The following is a 16,854-nucleotide window of genomic DNA, read 5'->3' as shown; positions in this document are numbered from 1 at the left end:
AGAACACATATTATATTACAGCTGTCACAAATAATCCAATGGGTCAGACGTAAAACACCTTGATGTGTGCATCTCATCAGTATCATGCGTGCATGAATGACATTTATTACACACATGAATTACAATGAATACAGCAGATCAAACATGAGGGTTTGACTAAAGCATCAGAGGACGTTGACCAATCCCGTCAGCCTGGCCTACTGTTCAAAGAGACTCAGGCGGAGGCTGAGGGCAGAACTTGTGCGCGTGCACATGTGCACGTGTCTGAGTGTGAGTGTGTGTGTGTGTGTGCGTAGAAGTGACTGCCTTGTCACTCCTCTCCAAGAGGGCGCAGAGGCGCACAGCGCGCAGAGTGACCGTGTCTGTGCGTCCCTCTTTATTTTCTCCTTCGAGGCTTCTCTGCAAACTAAACAAGAAAAAGTTGTAAACTGTTCCAGACTGGACGACCATGATGTTCCCCTGCAGCGCTCTGCCGCCTCCTCTGTACCCGAGCTCACTGCGTCCCGCTGCGGCTCTCTCCTCGCCCCTGAACCGCTCATTCCACTCAGGCTTCCTGGTGGAAGACCTCCTCCGGTTGAGCCAGCCGGTCAGCTACATACATAGGACCTTCTCTTCCACAACTCCCGGGGACATTCTCCCGCTCAGCGTGGGAGCGTGCGGCCCACCCCGGGCGTTAGGACCCAGCACAGAGCGCTCTGCGCACACTGCCCGCCCGGACTCCGGCTACCTGAAGTTCGGTGTTAGTGCGATACTGGCACCGCCGACACGGAGCGGTGAGTGTGAGGCCGGTGTACTGAACGACGATGATGATGATGATGATGATGATGATAGTTATGATGATAGTTATGATTCTTATGAAGGTAGAAGCTGCTGTTAGTATTCTAATGATCAGTAGAATATGACAAAATATGTATTTCTATTATTATTGCGATGTTATTTATTATTATAATTATGATTATTATAATTAGTAGTGATAGTAGTATCTCACAATAGACTTTGCAATATCAACTCTCCGGCTCTGCAAACTGCTGCTCCTCTCTCTTGACAAAATAATGATAATAATAACAATAATAATCATAATAATACATTTCACGCATGAAGGCTCAGTAAATTAGCATATGGCCAATAAAAACACTGCCGAGCTGCATCAATCAGAAACAATTAAAAAATGTTATGTTATCTGTTTTTTCAATCAATTATTTGTCTCTAGGCCCAGTTATTAAAGTATTGCATATTTAAATGTTCCTTATATTTATCATTGTGATATATTTCCTGCTGACGTTGTGAAATATCAGCTCAGTCGATGTGTTCTTGTTCCGCTTGCTCCTCAGTCCAGAGTCTTCAGACCAAGTCCTTCCCTCTGCCTTTCTTTGATGGAGGCCTTCATCCTTTCATCAGAGCTTCCTATTTCACAGGTTGGTGGACTGAGAGTCATTTTCATCTCTTTAAAGATGAACATCTCTTTTACAAGAGGGATCTGAGAACACGCAACATTAACAAGAACACAAACGACACAAACGACACAATATACAGCAATTAAAAGAGTTACAAGAACCACAAACATCAGACTGAAGCTTAACATCTCCAAACATCACATATTCACACATTGATCCCTTTTACATAGGTCTCACTTCAGGTTGAGGATATGGACCTCACTTTCACTTTTCTATTTACAATATATTGCATAAATAAACAAGATCAGCGTCATAGTGCACTACGTGCACTACGTGCACTATGAAGTTGCTCCTGTAGCTGTGCCTACGGTGTGATAGGATCTGAATTGTAAGTCGCTTTGGATCAAAGCGTCTGCTATGACTGCTATGACTGATTACTGTGATGACTGTGATGACTGTTATGACTGCAATGACTGTGATGACTGTGATGACTGCTATGACTGTGATGACTGCTATGACTGCTATGACTGTGACGACTGCTATAACTGTGATGACTGTGATGACTGCTATGACTGCGATGACTGCTATGACTGCGATGACTGCGATGACTGCTATGACTGCGATGACTGCGATGACTGCTATGACTGATGACTGTGATGACTGCTATGACTGTGATGACTGCTATGACTGCGATGACTGCTATGACTGCTATGACTGCGATGACTGCTATGACTGCTATGACTGCGATCACTGCTATGACTGCGATGACTGCTATGACTGCGATGACTGTGATGACTGCTATGACTGCGATGACTGCTATGACTGCGATGACTGCTATGACTGCGATGACTGCTATGACTGCTATGACTGCGATGACTGCGATGACTGCTATGACTGCGATGACTGCTATGACTGCGATGACTGTGATGACTGCTATGACTGCGATGACTGCGATGACTGCTATGACTGCGATGACTGCTATGACTGCGATGACTGCTATGACTGCTATGACTGCGATGACTGCTATGACTGCGATGACTGCGATCACTGCTATGACTGCGATGACTGCTATGACTGCGATGACTGTGATGACTGTTATGACTGCTATGACTGTGATGACTGTGATGACTGCTATGACTGCTATGACTGTGACGACTGCTATAACTGTGATGACTGTGATGACTGCTATGACTGCGATGACTGCTATGACTGCTATGACTGCGATCACTGCGATCACTGCGATGACTGCTATGACTGCGATGACTGCGATGACTGCTATGACTGCGATGACTGCGATGACTGCTATGACTGCGATGACTGCTATGACTGCGATGACTGCGATGACTGCTATGACTGCGATGACTGCGATGACTGCGATGACTGCTATGACTGCGATGACTGCTATGACTGCTATGACTGCGATGACTGCTATGACTGCGATGACTGCTATGACTGCGATGACTGCGATGACTGCTATGACTGTGATGACTGCGATGACTGCTATGACTGCGATGACTGCTATGACTGCTATGACTGTGATGACTGCGATGACTGCTATGACTGCGATGACTGCTATGACTGCTATGACTGTGATGACTGCGATGACTGCTATGACTGCGATGACTGCTATGACTGCTATGACTGTGATGACTGCGATGACTGCTATGACTGCGATGACTGCTATGACTGCTATGACTGCTATGACTGTGATGACTGTGATGACTGCTATGACTGCGATGACTGCTATGACTGCTATGACTGTGATGACTGTGATGACTGCTATGACTGTGATGACTGCTATGACTGCGATGCCTGCGATGACTGCTATGACTGCGATGACTGCTATGACTGCGATGACTGCGATGACTGCGATGACTGCTATGACTGCGATGACTGCTATGACTGCTATGACTGCTATGCCTGCTATGACTGCGATGACTGCGACGACTGCGACGACTGCTATGACTGCGACGACCGCGACGACCGCTACGACCGCGACGACCGCGATGACCGCTATGACTGCAATGACTGCTATGACTGCGATGACCGCTATGACCGCGATGACCGCGATGACCGCGATGACTGCTATGACTGCTATGACTGCGATGACTGCGATGACTGTGATGTAATGTAATGAATGTAATGAATGAAGTGGGGTTACAGTACAGATGTGTGTCAGACCTCCAGCTGTCTGTAAAATATGATGCCTCCATATCTAACATTTGGCGCTGAACATTTCAAACTGATATTGATTAATATATGAATGAATTATTTCATGGATATACCTGATTGATACGTTATCTGTGACTACAGCTGTTGATCAGATCTCACTGATGATGTGACAGCTTGTGATTATGAGCTGCACATGTTACCAGCTGATGCTAATAATGATGCTGATGATGCTGATGTGGTCTCAGCCGTTTAGCATGGGAATTCCCTGGACAGCTTGGAATCAGCTCCGCCAATTTGAAGGTCTGTTAAGCGGCGCACTGACTGCTGACATTAGCACCAGTTGTCCCAATCTACAAATTAGTCCAGTTTGTCACGCTCTCAACAGATCAGTGCGGTTTGTCACGCTCTAATGTGAGGCGGGTTTCTTCCCAGCTCAGGAACTCAGCGCCTCTTCATGCGCCGTCGTTTTCCCACCAAGCCCCTCTGCAACCACAAAGATCCCTCACCGTGACCAATACAGCCAAAACCACACACACACACACACACACACACACACTAGCTCTCACACACACTCACACACACATTGATTTGATTTATTGATTTGATTGTACACATATGAACATGTAGAAGGAAGAGCTTTGATAAGTAGCTCATGAAGAGCGCTAAGCTGTGTCATTATACTGACCTGTCTTTAATGGGCCTGTAATATACTGGCCTGTCTTTAATGGGCCTGTAATATACTGGCCTGTCTTTAATGGGCCTGTAATATACTGGCCTGTCTTTAATGGGCCTGTAATATACTGGCCTCTCTTTAATGGGCCTGTAATATACTGGCCTGTCCCACTCTGTTCATTACAACACAATCACTTTTCTCTGTGCATTTGCAGCCCATACACGCCTCCTTCATGCCTGATTAGAGGCAGTGTGGGCTGAGCTGTGGAGAGCCCGTCTCATTAGCATACACTCTGTTTCCACTGCTGGACAAATTGGGGCTTTTTAACACCAGATTTCAGGCAGAACAAGTATATTATCGGCAGCATGTGTGCTGATGATGGAATCAGAAGGGACGACTCGTTGCTGAGATCCTGAGGAACGTAGAAGTTCAGCAGAAATCCTGCTAAAGCAGCTTCAAAGCTTCTCGTCATGAATCACATTCAAACGTATCCGTTCAGAAACTGCAGTTTTACTAAATAAACAAGGACATCAAGAAAGTATGATAGATCGATAAGCTGATTGATTTCTAACATTTTCGACACATTAAAGGCACAAACAATGAAAAAGAAGCAGAAACACCAGAAGGCTCAGTTGGTAGATGTTCTCTTCTGGTCCTCTGACTTCACTTCAGAGCGCTTTAACACGACACCTCATCATTCACCCGTTCACACACTGGTGACTGCTCAGAATGGTACGAGTCAACCTTCAAGATGCTCAGAAACTCTTCATCAGAGGACACAATTATAATTAAAGTTATTAATGCAAAGAATTGTTAATTCATCAAATTGTACAATGAATTGTGGAATGAAACTGTTTCATCTTTAGCAGTGGATACAGAAACAACTGCACGGAAATGTAAAGCCCAACATTATGACTCATGCACTCATCATCATCATCCTCATCCAGTAGCTGCTCAAAGCTGCTGTAAACCATCTGTGTGTCTCAATGTTAGAAATCAACCAATGAATCCATCTATTGTTGCAGTAAGCATCAAACTAAATCATATGTAATGTTAGTACCACAGTATAGTTGAAGGTCATGATTGAGGTATGAATGGCTCACCTACCTGTGCATCTGTTCAGAGGAGCTTCTCTCCTCAGGCTCTTTACCTCCGTACTTTATCCTCATCCTCAACATACTTTCTTCTTTGTGTGTATTTACTTATGTAGCAAAATGACTTTAAACTTCATTTTGTTGTGCGATGACAATGAAGGAACCTTGTAACCTCGTTTTGATGGCTTGCTGTTCGATAATGAGCTCAACTAGTTCTCCATCTTTTATAAACCTAATGACGTCGATCGTTTCTTCTTTGTCCGCGTCGGCTGTTTCTGGGAATTTGGGAGTTAAAGCCACCAGCAGCTGTTCAGTGGTCCTGTCACAGCTCCGGGATATGTTTTTGTAGACTCAATCTCCTCAGAGTTGGCTACAGGGGTCCCAAGGGTCTTACAGAATTTGATTCATTGTTATTTCATTTATTTTTCATCATTAGCCAGATGCAGAATGCACGATGACAACTATAATGCAGTGTTTCCATGAGATGATACAGGGATGGCTTATGAATCTCTTTCGTCCCTCCAGCCTCGTCCTCTGTGGTTCCTGTCCCGGGAACGTTTTCATGGCCCCTGGCCCCCAGAGGGAAGCCCAGGAGGGGCATGCTGAGGCGGGCTGTGTTCTCAGACCTCCAGAGGAAGGCCCTGGAGAGAACCTTCCAGAGGCAGAAATACATCAGCAAACCAGACAGGAAGAAACTCGCCAGTAAACTGGGACTCAAAGACTCCCAGGTACAGTACCCCTCAAGGACCATTTCATCTTGTCCAATGCATTGAACACGTTCACGTTACATAATGAGCCAGCGCCCCATGGCTCTCATATTGTGTATTTAAAAACGTGAACGAGGTTATTCGTCGATGAGGTCAGTGACATTCACACACTGGCTTTCTTGTCCTTTGAAGGTGAAAATCTGGTTCCAGAATCGCAGGATGAAATGGAGGAACTCCAAAGAGCGGGAGCTGCTGTCGACAGGTGGCTGTCGCCAGCAGACCCTCCCCACCAAAACCAATCCCCACCCAGACCTCACTGATGTAGGCAGCACCCACTGCCACGAGTCCCGTCTTCACCACCATCATCATCACCACCATCTTTCCTCTCCGTCAGAGTCCGGCAAACAGTCGGAGCTCTCAGAGTCAGACAGTGAAGAAATCACCGTGTCATAAGAGGCAGACATCTGCCCACAACATCTGGTTAGACTCTCAAACAGCAGCCTCCTCTGAAGACCCCGTCAGCTGTGAAGGACTCCACAAACTGGTGAATGGAGGTGAAAACCACAAGTGCTTGAATCTTCTCTGTACATAGCTACAGCTACTCCGCCATGTCTGTACAGCGCTGTTTATATGACTTATATGTAGTCCAGTAAATAGAGTATACGGAGTTATTTTAGATATTTGTAGATTGAACTGTCCAAAACTCTTAAATATACAAAGTGGTCTTTTGATGCATATCTGTATTCTTTACATTTTCTCAAATAAATCTTGACAAGTGCCATTTCGTGTCCTGCTTCATGAACTCTGTTCCTAGCACGTCTGATATTAAACTAGACAGCACAGGCTGTTTGCCGTTAGCTTAGCTCTGGTTAAGGTTGAAGACCGACAGTGGAACCAGCACAGCCCACAACCTGCAGCTCAGCGAGTCGCCAGTGAAGAGCGGTGACCTAAGGTCATCATAGAGGAGCTGCCACTACATGACCTCTGACCTTCTACAGTGTGACAGTCAGGAATCAACCATTTATTGCCATTGTATGTTGAACATACAAGGAATTTGACATGACGGGAGGTGCGTAACATTTAACAAGCTGCGAGATCACGTGACTGTATGGAGACATTATCTGACATTGGCAGCCATGGAGAAGAGGAGGGGGGGGGGCTGTGTGAGTGATACATTAATCCGGAGGTCTGTCAGTGTGTGAATGACGTGTAGTGGTAAATAGACTCCTCCTCCGACCACTCAACGCATTCCCCACTCCACGTCCTCCGCAGCCCGCAGGAGGGTGAGGGGTCCGGCCCACGGACAGGAGCACCGCTTCAGTAACACACAGCTGAATAAAGAAAAACCGCAAAATCACAGCTGGATTGTTAAAAAAAAAAAACTTTATTTCCATTTTCCACTATGGATTATACAAGGAAAGCAACAACGTAGGACCAGCACACACAATCAAATTAAAAACAATGTTAGTGTTTTTTTTCCTTCTTTCAGATAACAGACAAGACCATCATCACAAGACAATCGCACGGCTTCATGTTGCTGTGGAAATGCAGCTCAAAGTACTTTGTGGCAGGAAAAATATCTAAAATTGATAGAAATCAGACATCCGTATTTGCACGGAGCTATTAGCCACCAAACAATGCTAATCTGACAATTCTCCTTTGCTGTTACAGACAGAAAATGTTAACTTTCTGCAAGTAATCCAAATCATCAGATGCTCCCAGTGCGGAGAATTACAAACTGATACTATGACAGTGTTCAGCCACAAGGGGGCGGTCACACGCTGCATTTACACAGCGACACTTTGCGCTCTTCACCAGCATCTCCTTCTGAACCAGCAGCAGCGCCGCTGTACATCATGTGAAACAACTTTTAAATATGTACAAACATATTGTGCAGGGATATTGAAACAGAGCGGAAGATTACCATTTAATTATCAGAATAAAACGTGTACATGAGTAGAGGGTGGGAGGCAGCCTGAAAGAAAGCTGGGACGGGACGGCAAGATGGATCTGTACAGACTGAGAATTAATAACATCAAAGCTTACTGCTAGACTGAAGTTTGAGTCTCGATCTGAAAGTTCTCGTCTACGTCATACATATCAGATTAAGGTGCGTTTGATGTCTGATCACTTACAGGCACAGTGGGTGGAGTCAGGTGTGTTTTGTCTGCTGCTACCTGGTTTGTTTAACTGCTTCCTGTTTCCGTCCACCAGAACATGAAGATAAACACAGACCGGGTTTTCTACCACCAGCTGAACTCCACAGGCTCTGAGATGGAATGAGGTGCTCCTTACTGCCGGTTGCTCTTGATCCTCTCCAGACGTTTCTTCAGGTCGTCCAGATTGGCCGCCGGTGAAGCTGAGCGGGCGTGCGTCGGGGAATGGGATTGTGCGTTGTGTTCCTGCTGGTACAGCTCTCTGGACTCTTTCAGCTGAGACAGCTTACTGTGGAGCATGTCGGTGGACGAGGCCACCGGCGGCTTGGAGGACAGCAGGGAGGACATGGGCGGTCGCTGCTGAGGCTCGTCCTCGCTGCCACCGACACCCTGCTGCAGTAGAAAGGGGAAGACTTGGGTCAGCTGCCATCAGGAGCACACAGTCAATGGTAAACTACAAAGTGTAACGTGCTGCAGCAGAACACCAATTCAAATAATATTCCAAATGTCATCGGAAGCAACATGTTCAGCAGGTGTTTTGTACAAAGCACAAGTTGAACTGCTTTGTAGAGCAGCAGGAGGGAAAGGAAGACCAACCCAGCTCACATCAACTCAGATATTACTCAGTGATGTATCGAGATTAATCATGACATTCCAGAGTACTGGTACACTGCATCTATTGATTAACTGCACATTTGATGGATTTACCAGCAAGTTAACAGTCAGGGATTTAGTTGCGATGGTCTAGATCGGGGGGGGCAAACTTTCTGGCTCGGGGGCCACATTGAGTTCTAAAATGTGACAGACGGGCCGGGAGCAGATGAATGGAGTGTTTGTGTGAACTTATATAAATTACAAGTAAAATGTAATTCCAGTGGGAACAGTGCTGTTGGTCACCCTTTTTAACCAGTGCGTCAACGTTTGGTGTCAGTTTGGTTGTGGCAATTCTCAGAACAGATCTGAGGTGTTCATCAGTTAGCTGGGCTCTTACACCGTATTTTTTTATTGCATAAATGCCTATTTTATCATGCACTTCATTATTAAGCAGTCATTTTTGACACAGAGTTTTTAGTGTAAAGGTCAATGACTGTGGTCTTTTTAGCAGTTTGATTCTTTGAAGGGATCATACAGATATTTAACTGTCACATGTAACATGATCAGAGCTCTGCTCTGTAAAGTCTTTCCTCGTCTCTCCCCCCTGTGCCACGGTGTGGGTACATCTCACTGGAGTCAGGGAACGTATCAGAATACCCTTATTTTATTGGTTAAACTGCATCACGTGACGTGATTTACAACGCATTGGTCGGTGTTTTTCCTGCACAGCTGAACAAAGTGCCGTAAATGCTGGAAAGGAGCGTGAATAACTCCGCTGCATAAAGCAAAGGCCACTGAAAACGGGTCCGCGACGAACCACCAGTTGAGAATCACTGGTCTGCAGGATGCTGACGAGCGGTGAACAGCTGTTTGTGTGGCGTGTCTTCCGTCTCTTCCAGTTTCCTTCGCCTACATTCCCCTGGGTCCTAAGCCCCTCCCTGTACAGTGTCAAGAAGAGTTGAGCCCAACAGAGCTGCCTCGAAAACATGCATACACGATCAGGGGAAGGTCAGGATATAAAAAGCATATACTCAGAAATCAATAGTTAAAGTGTAATCGAAAGATAAAGTGTATGATCGTTACATAACAAATGTTTAATACATAGAGTGATTTAACAAATGTAAACCTGATAATAATAATAAGTGTATCTGAGTATAGTGCAGTCTGAGTGTAGAAAGTACGGCGAAAGAGGAAGTAAGCAGGGTGTTTGCTTCAAGGGATGGGGAAATAATGATGGTTGAGAAGAAAAGACACAAAGCACAATAATGATGAAGGATGAGATCAATAATCATTTTATAAGCAAATGTGTACTAAGTAGAGTGATTTAACAATTGTAATAAGTGTTTAACAAATGTCCTGTGTAACCGGAGCGGCGATAAAAGTGTTTTGTCAGGATGACTTCGCAGAAAATAGGAAAAGACTGTCGCAAGAGATGAGTCATAGAGGCATGATACAGGATGAAGCCTGGACATGTCCGGACATGTTCGAACCCAACACCCTTTCCAGAGGGTGGGGGGATGAGATCATGTATTGAACAGGAGGGGGCTGACAGCCCAAATGATGGATAAAAGAAGTGACTTGCAAACAGCAAACTGGGATTTCAACACGGGTGCCGTCCAAGAGCACCGATGAGGAGATACGGACGATTGCAACTGATGTATTGAGGACTTCGTCTCTGTTCACGGAAAGAAGACCGCTGTTCGTGGACAATAAGATTTAAAGACGGAGGTTTTCCTCTCCCCACTGCTCGACTCTTAACATCTGGACAACGGAGAAGACGCAGCAGCCCTAGAAAGACTTTGTACTGAGTTTTGAGGACTGTTGAACGGACTTCGCTGCGAGAGCAGGAGGACTGAGGGTCCGGCCGGACCTTCGCTCCTAACAACTCCAAAAGAACCTTTTCATCGCACCATTGAACATCCAGCTCCAACCGAGCCGTCTCGGCATCTAAAACTAATGAGTATAATCTGAAGAAGAATCAAGTGTAGTAACGTTTAATGAGAGCTGTAGCTTAACCCTTGCAAACTAACTAAATATAACCTGCAATAAATATCTAATCTGTATTTAAAGTAAATTTCTCAAGTGCATTCATTTGCTCAAGTAGTAAAAAGTTCCTCGTGGCAGTAAAAAGTTAAAGCCATTGTATGTCTAACAACTGAGTTCTGTAAGGTTATCCTAGAGACCGAATCCACTTAACAATCCCTTACGGTTTTAGAAAGAAGAGATCCTAGCCGTTAAAACCTAACCTGGCATTTACCAAGAGCACGGATCCATAAGAGGGAAGCTGCCATAACCGACACGACTGGTAGGAGCGCCCGGGGTCAGGGTGGCCCCTCGACCGAGTGCACTCAGACCGGAGGAAGCAGGGTAGATGTCGGGAGTGACGGCAGTTAGAAGAGCCAGGCGAGTTCCCTCGCAAGAACACCAGCTCGACAATCTTTTAATAGAGAGCTGAGTCAGTAAGTAGCCCCGTATCGGGCCAGAAGTACCCCAGGATCTAACAACAGCTTGTTATCACCTCTTTGCACCAACGTACATTTATAACAAATACCACGCATATTACGGTAATCAGCGTTATTATGTGTCAAACTCTATCGGTGCATCTCCGGTCTGTCTTTGTTCATCCTGAATCGCTCTGTTCTGTTCTTTAATGGAACATTACTGGAGTACGGAGCCTCTCCCAGCTGTTAGCAGACTGTTGTGCTAGCAAGCAGGCTCGCGAGCGAGCTGTACCCAGCATGCAGTTCAGCGGTGAAATTTTATAAATGTACAATTATTAGTGTTACAAATTGTTTATGTGTCAGACTGTTGTGTGCTGTGGTGTGTTTCTCTGTTACAGAGCGTTAGTTGTGGGTTGTTCATTGTTGTGTTATAAAGTTATGACCATGACTAGAGTTCCCTCAATACATATAAGACAACTAGCGCTGACCACTGTGCGATAGCAGCAAAGAATACATTTAGCTGCCTGTTGAAAGCAGACAGCAGTTGTTTCGGCTATGATGTGTGTGAAGAATTCATATCACACGGGAAAAACCCGGGTATACTGCCCAGCCCTAGTCTTTATTATAGTATTGACAATTTATACCAATATTTGACGGGCCGGATTAAAACGCCCAACGGGCCGTAGTTTGCCCATGCCTGGTCTAGGGTCAGGGATTTAGTTGCGATGGTCTAGGTTAGGATCAGGGATTTAGTTGCGATGGTCTAGGTTAGGATCAGGGATTTAGTTGTGATGGTCTAGGTTAGGATCAGGGATTTAGTTGTGATGGTCTAGGATCAGGGATTTAGTTGTGATGGTCTAGGATCAGGGATTTAGTTGTGATGGTCTAGGATCAGGGATTTAGTTGTGATGGTCTAGGATCAGGGATTTAGTTGTGATGGTGTAGAGCAGGGATTCCCAAAGTGTGGTGCGTACGGTTCTCTAGGGGGTGTGCGAGAGGAAGAATGTAATGGTGGTCTCATGGTGCAGTCCTGTCTCCTAAAAATGACGTTCCCCAAAACTAAAATGCATTCTCAATTACGTTTGACCACAAACGTATTTTCTCCCCGATTACGTTTGTGTTTGACGTACAAATACGTTTCTCATCAACATATCTTTGCCATACTCTAGTCTTTATTATTTTTCTGTGATCTGCCTCGCCTCTAACCCGCCACCCACGAGTTGTTGACCCGCGGCCTGTTCCGAGGGCTGAAGACCTGACGATCGGGTGCCTCGCGGCGGGGGCGGCTGGAGACCTCGCGTCCCAGCGCCAACGGGTGAGCGCCCCGCCACTCGGAACCATAAAACCAAGTCCCGGATTTCACCCGGGGGACATTCTGGAGGTATTGTGACCGGGTGATGTGCCTCGTTGCTGGGGAGGTATGAGCCGAGAGTGGCAGGTGTTATGGAGGTATATATTACAACTCGGTGTTGTTCCCGTGCGTGGATGAGCGCATTTCTGCCGGAGACAGGCGGCGTGTTGTGGTAGTATTCTGACCGCGTAATAGGGAGAAGGAGAGGCGGTGGTGGAGAGGGGAAACATGTTAAAGAGATGGTGGAATGTATGATTGGAGAGAGAGAGAGAAGCAAAACAGTTGGACGTGATCCGGCGTCCAACAACACTGTGTCGCCGCATCGAAGCTTTGGCCGAAGACATCCTGGCTACATTAGTCGGTCGCGTGAAGAAGAGTGAGTTTTACTCTCTGCAAGTAGACGAGCCTACAGATGTGGCCAATCTGGCCAATCTTCTGGTGTACGTCCGTTACCTTTTTGAAGGCACGGTGCAGGAAGAGTTTTTGTGTTTTTATCTTGTGAACAAACGCCACGCGCGAGCAAACTGTTCCCTCATTAGTCCGATTTGTATGCGGCTATAAATAGGCTGTTGCTTTTTTTTTAAGGTGGGGGGGGGGGGGGGTGCGTGAACCCGTTCGGGATGTAGAAGGGGGTGCGTGGCCTAAAAAGGTTGAGTGGCGATGGCCTAGGTTAGGATCAGGGGTTGAGTTGTGAGGGTCTAGGTTAGGATCAGGGGTTGAGTTGTGAGGGTCTAGGTTAGGATCAGGGGTTGAGTTGTGAGGGTCTAGGTTAGGATCAGGGGTTGAGTTGTGAGGGTCTAGGTTAGGATCAGGGGTTGAGTTGTGAGGGTCTAGGTTAGGATCAGGGGTTGAGTTGTGAGGGTCTAGGTTAGGATCAGGGGTTGAGTTGTGAGGGTCTAGGTTAGGATCAGGGGTTGAGTTGTGAGGGTCTAGGTTAGGATCAGGGGTTTAGTTGTGATGGTCTAGGGCAGGGGTGCCCACACTTTCGGCTTGCGAGCTACTTTTAAAATGACCAAGTCAAAATGATCTACCTACATTAAAAATGCCGAATATCTATTTATATATATATATATATACATATATTCTGTATATTTTTGGTCGTTCCCTTACTCTGATGACTTGCACTGAATGGGATTGGCCAGAGTTGCATAGTCCTGACAGTAGCTGCTGGTATCCGCCTCAAGCAGACTTCAAATGATCATCAGTCATGGTGGAACGGTGTATGGACTTAATGTTCTTCATGTATGAAAAGGCTGACTCACATAAATGAGTAGAGCCGAATAATTCAGTCAAAAAGGGATCACATTTCCTCATGTTTGGGTACTCTTCCTCTGTGAGAAAACTGTCCATGAGCCCTGGACTTCAGCTGCAGTGTCAAAATCTCATCCTCCACTCCAGACGAGTTCAGGTGAAACAATGTTGCAATTTTTGATGCGAGTGAATCAACCTCAATATCTTCCCGAAATGTGCAGCACATAAGTGTAGCAACTGGCTCGAGTAAAGCAAAGTCTGGAAAGCGTTTGTCAAACCCTGACAGACACTTGTCAATCTGCTCTGTGTAGCGCGCACTGTCAAGTTACGCACACGCCTTCCGTTGCGTCTCCAGTTCTGACGCAAGGTTTTGGACGTTTCCCAAATCATGGCGCTGCAGATGTAGCTTCTTTAGTGGAAATAAATTGGAAGGCTGACTAATTAGCTCGCCGGAGTTTTGCAGTAGCTCGCGCGGTTGACCGCGCATACGTGGTGACCCGTGTGTTCGAAAATCAAGTGGCAAATGCCATGAGGACGTCTAACTTTTTTTGAATGGCATGCGATCTACTCGCACTACCTCCGCGATCGACCGGTCGATCGACGTATTGGGCACCCCTGGTCTAGGGTCAGGGACTAGGGAGTGAATAACGTCAGTGAGTGTCCTCCTGAAGATGAGATCCTGGGATGCGCTCCAGTCCACTAACCTTGGAGTTGTTCTCCAGGCCTTGTCTCTGTCGGAGGATCTTGAGTCTCTCATAGTAAACGGCTGGATTCAGCTCTTCATTGTTACTGCTCAGACTGAAGTCCACACCATGCTGAGGGATCACTGTGGAGATGCACACACACACGTTACTATACAGGACTGGCTTCACTGGGACCAAAGAGCCGGTGACGGCTCACAGGTTTACCTGCTGAGGTCTGGATGCGAGCCTTGCCCTCCCTCTCGGACTCGATCATACGAAGGCCTCGCTTTACGTCGCTCTGGAACAACCGGGACGTGTTTTTGAGGAAGGGCTCCAGGTCTGCGTCCGAGTACTTCTGTTTGTACTCGTACAACTCTGTCAAACCCTGGAAGAAGATCGGACACAAACTATATACTAAATGTGCTCCAAGCCCTTCGTCAAAATACTCATCTGAAGGTTTAACAAGGCAACGGTAATAGAAACATTTCCTTTAAGTTTGAGACTGCAACAACCAGTACACTTCGAATGATTTGAAAAATGGAGTGGACCTCTTTGGTGTTCTCCTTGGAGCCGATCTTCTTGAAGATTTCCGACAGAATGTCGCTGACCTTGGCCTTCGACATCCGATCCTCCTTGAACAAAAGGACAGAGTCACATCACTTCAGAAACACCGCCACCCCAAAGACTACGACACCGTTTGTGTAAAGTCTTGACCAACACGACGGCGGCTCCAGTGTGTGTAGCTCACGGTTAGAGGAGATACTCTCGGCTCCGCACAGTTCGAGTCAGAGGAATGCAATGCGGTTATAAAACGGATCGATTCTTCGTGATGCATCAACATTTTTTTCTCACCGACTATCTGCTACTTTAGCAGCATCCTCGTAGTAAAAACAGAACTCAGCATGTTCAGTCATTTGACATAGTCTGGTCCATAAATATTTGGACATTGACACAAATTTCATTCATTTCATAATTTTGTCTCTGTACACAACCACAGTGGATTTGAAATGACACAATCAAGATGTGCTTTGCGTGCAGACTTTCAGCTTCAATCTGAGGGTATTTACATCCAGATCAGGTGAACGGTGTCGGAATTACCAGACCTTTTATAGGTGGTCCCTCCCTTTTGAATAATGGTTGAAGAGACAATCCGCCACCACGACTCACCGTACGCAGACCGGTCTTCTCGTTGCCACGGTCACTCTTGAGTCCCGAGAGGTTTCCAGACTGTTTGACCGCCCGCCTCAGATAGGCCTCCAACCCTGACTCATTACGATTCTCTATCATCGATAGGTGGTCCAGGATCTGTTGATCAATGCATCGATACAGAAGTTCAAAACTCAATAAGTCAAAATGAAATACAGTTATCACAGCAGGTTTATTTATATCGCATGTTTCACAACAAGGCAATTCAAAGTGCTTCACATAAAAGCATTAAAAGCAGAACAATAACTAATAACATGGTGGGGTAGGTTTAGTGGTGCTACCTTGGCCCCCTTGAGCCTGCAGAGTGTGTGTAACAGAGTCTTCAGGGTTCTGTGTGGGACGTCATTCTTGAGCTGCTTGAGTTTATCTTTGGGGAAGATCTTCATGAAGTTGTGGACATCCAGTAAGATCCGATCCAGGTTGATGTTGTCGATGGTCTCTGGGAGAAAGCGGATCACCCTCCACAGACACTGAACACACACAAACCGCGCAGAGTCAGGTACCGGACAGCAGGGTCAGTAAGAGGAGGCGGAGTCACTCCTTACCTTCAAGACCAGCTCACAGAACATGGGAGAGGCATTCGTGACCAAACTGTCCTGAAGCAAAACCAGCAGAGCACTGCAGACAGGAAGGGAAGGGTTAACAGCGATGTTCTACCTATTATTATTATTCCAATAATGTCAAACATATTGGTATCGATAGACTGAACACTAAAATAAAGCACAGAACTGGATTTAAGAACATCTCTTGCTTTAAAGAGGAAACTATTTCTGCACTGTACACAATCACGGATTGTTAGCGTATAGAGGCCACATCCCTGGGACCATATTTTAGTAAAAATATGTACGATAGTCAACAGCAAGAGAATATTTTTTGACCCCATTTGAACAGTGCCATGAATTACACATATGGTGTTTGTCAGACAGTTTTGCAATTCAAGAAAGTGGCAGTTTGTTGTAGAAACAGTCTGTTTTGTGTGAATGCGATCAGTGAACTTCATCTCGTCACCAACATGGCCACTAGCTAGACTAGCTAGCTAACATAGCTAGACGTGCTAGCTAGCTAGCTAACATAGCTAGACGTGCTAGCTAGCTAGCTAACATAGCTAGACGTGCTAGCTAGCTAGCTAACA

The 16,854-nt window shown here is 46.0% G+C and overlaps 2 protein-coding genes across 2 annotated transcripts in view; one reads left to right on the top strand and one right to left on the bottom strand.

Moving 5' to 3' along the window:
* Positions 1–448: 448 nt before the first annotated feature.
* LOC306779292 (homeobox protein DBX1-B-like) lies at positions 449–6,732 on the top strand (the record flags this gene model as incomplete). The annotated part of the gene is made up of 4 exons (XM_079271157.1): positions 449–773; positions 1,332–1,415; positions 5,859–6,061; positions 6,233–6,732. The coding sequence occupies 4 exons, from the start codon at positions 449–451 to the stop codon at positions 6,491–6,493; spliced, it is 873 nt and encodes a 290-aa protein (XP_079127283.1). The 3' UTR covers positions 6,494–6,732.
* Positions 6,733–7,447: 715 nt separating this feature from the next.
* Positions 7,448–16,854, bottom strand: part of LOC306779301 (cytoskeleton-associated protein 5-A-like) — a 58,708-nt gene continuing 49,301 nt past the window's right edge. The window contains exons 34-40 of the mRNA XM_079271167.1: positions 16,268–16,340; positions 16,004–16,192; positions 15,684–15,821; positions 15,065–15,148; positions 14,742–14,901; positions 14,538–14,659; positions 7,448–8,589 (exon numbers count right to left, since the gene is read on the bottom strand). Of these exons, the coding sequence (XP_079127293.1) occupies positions 8,332–8,589; positions 14,538–14,659; positions 14,742–14,901; positions 15,065–15,148; positions 15,684–15,821; positions 16,004–16,192; positions 16,268–16,340 (1,024 nt within the window). The 3' untranslated portion in view covers positions 7,448–8,331. The remainder of the gene's footprint in view (positions 8,590–14,537; positions 14,660–14,741; positions 14,902–15,064; positions 15,149–15,683; positions 15,822–16,003; positions 16,193–16,267; positions 16,341–16,854) is intronic.

Source organism: Melanostigma gelatinosum, assembly GCF_949748355.1.
Source record: "Melanostigma gelatinosum genome assembly, chromosome: 1".
NCBI classification, from domain to species: Eukaryota; Metazoa; Chordata; class Actinopteri; order Perciformes; family Zoarcidae; genus Melanostigma; species Melanostigma gelatinosum.
The sequence above is the reverse complement of the archived record's forward strand: the minus strand, read 5'-3'. Positions and strand labels throughout refer to the sequence as shown.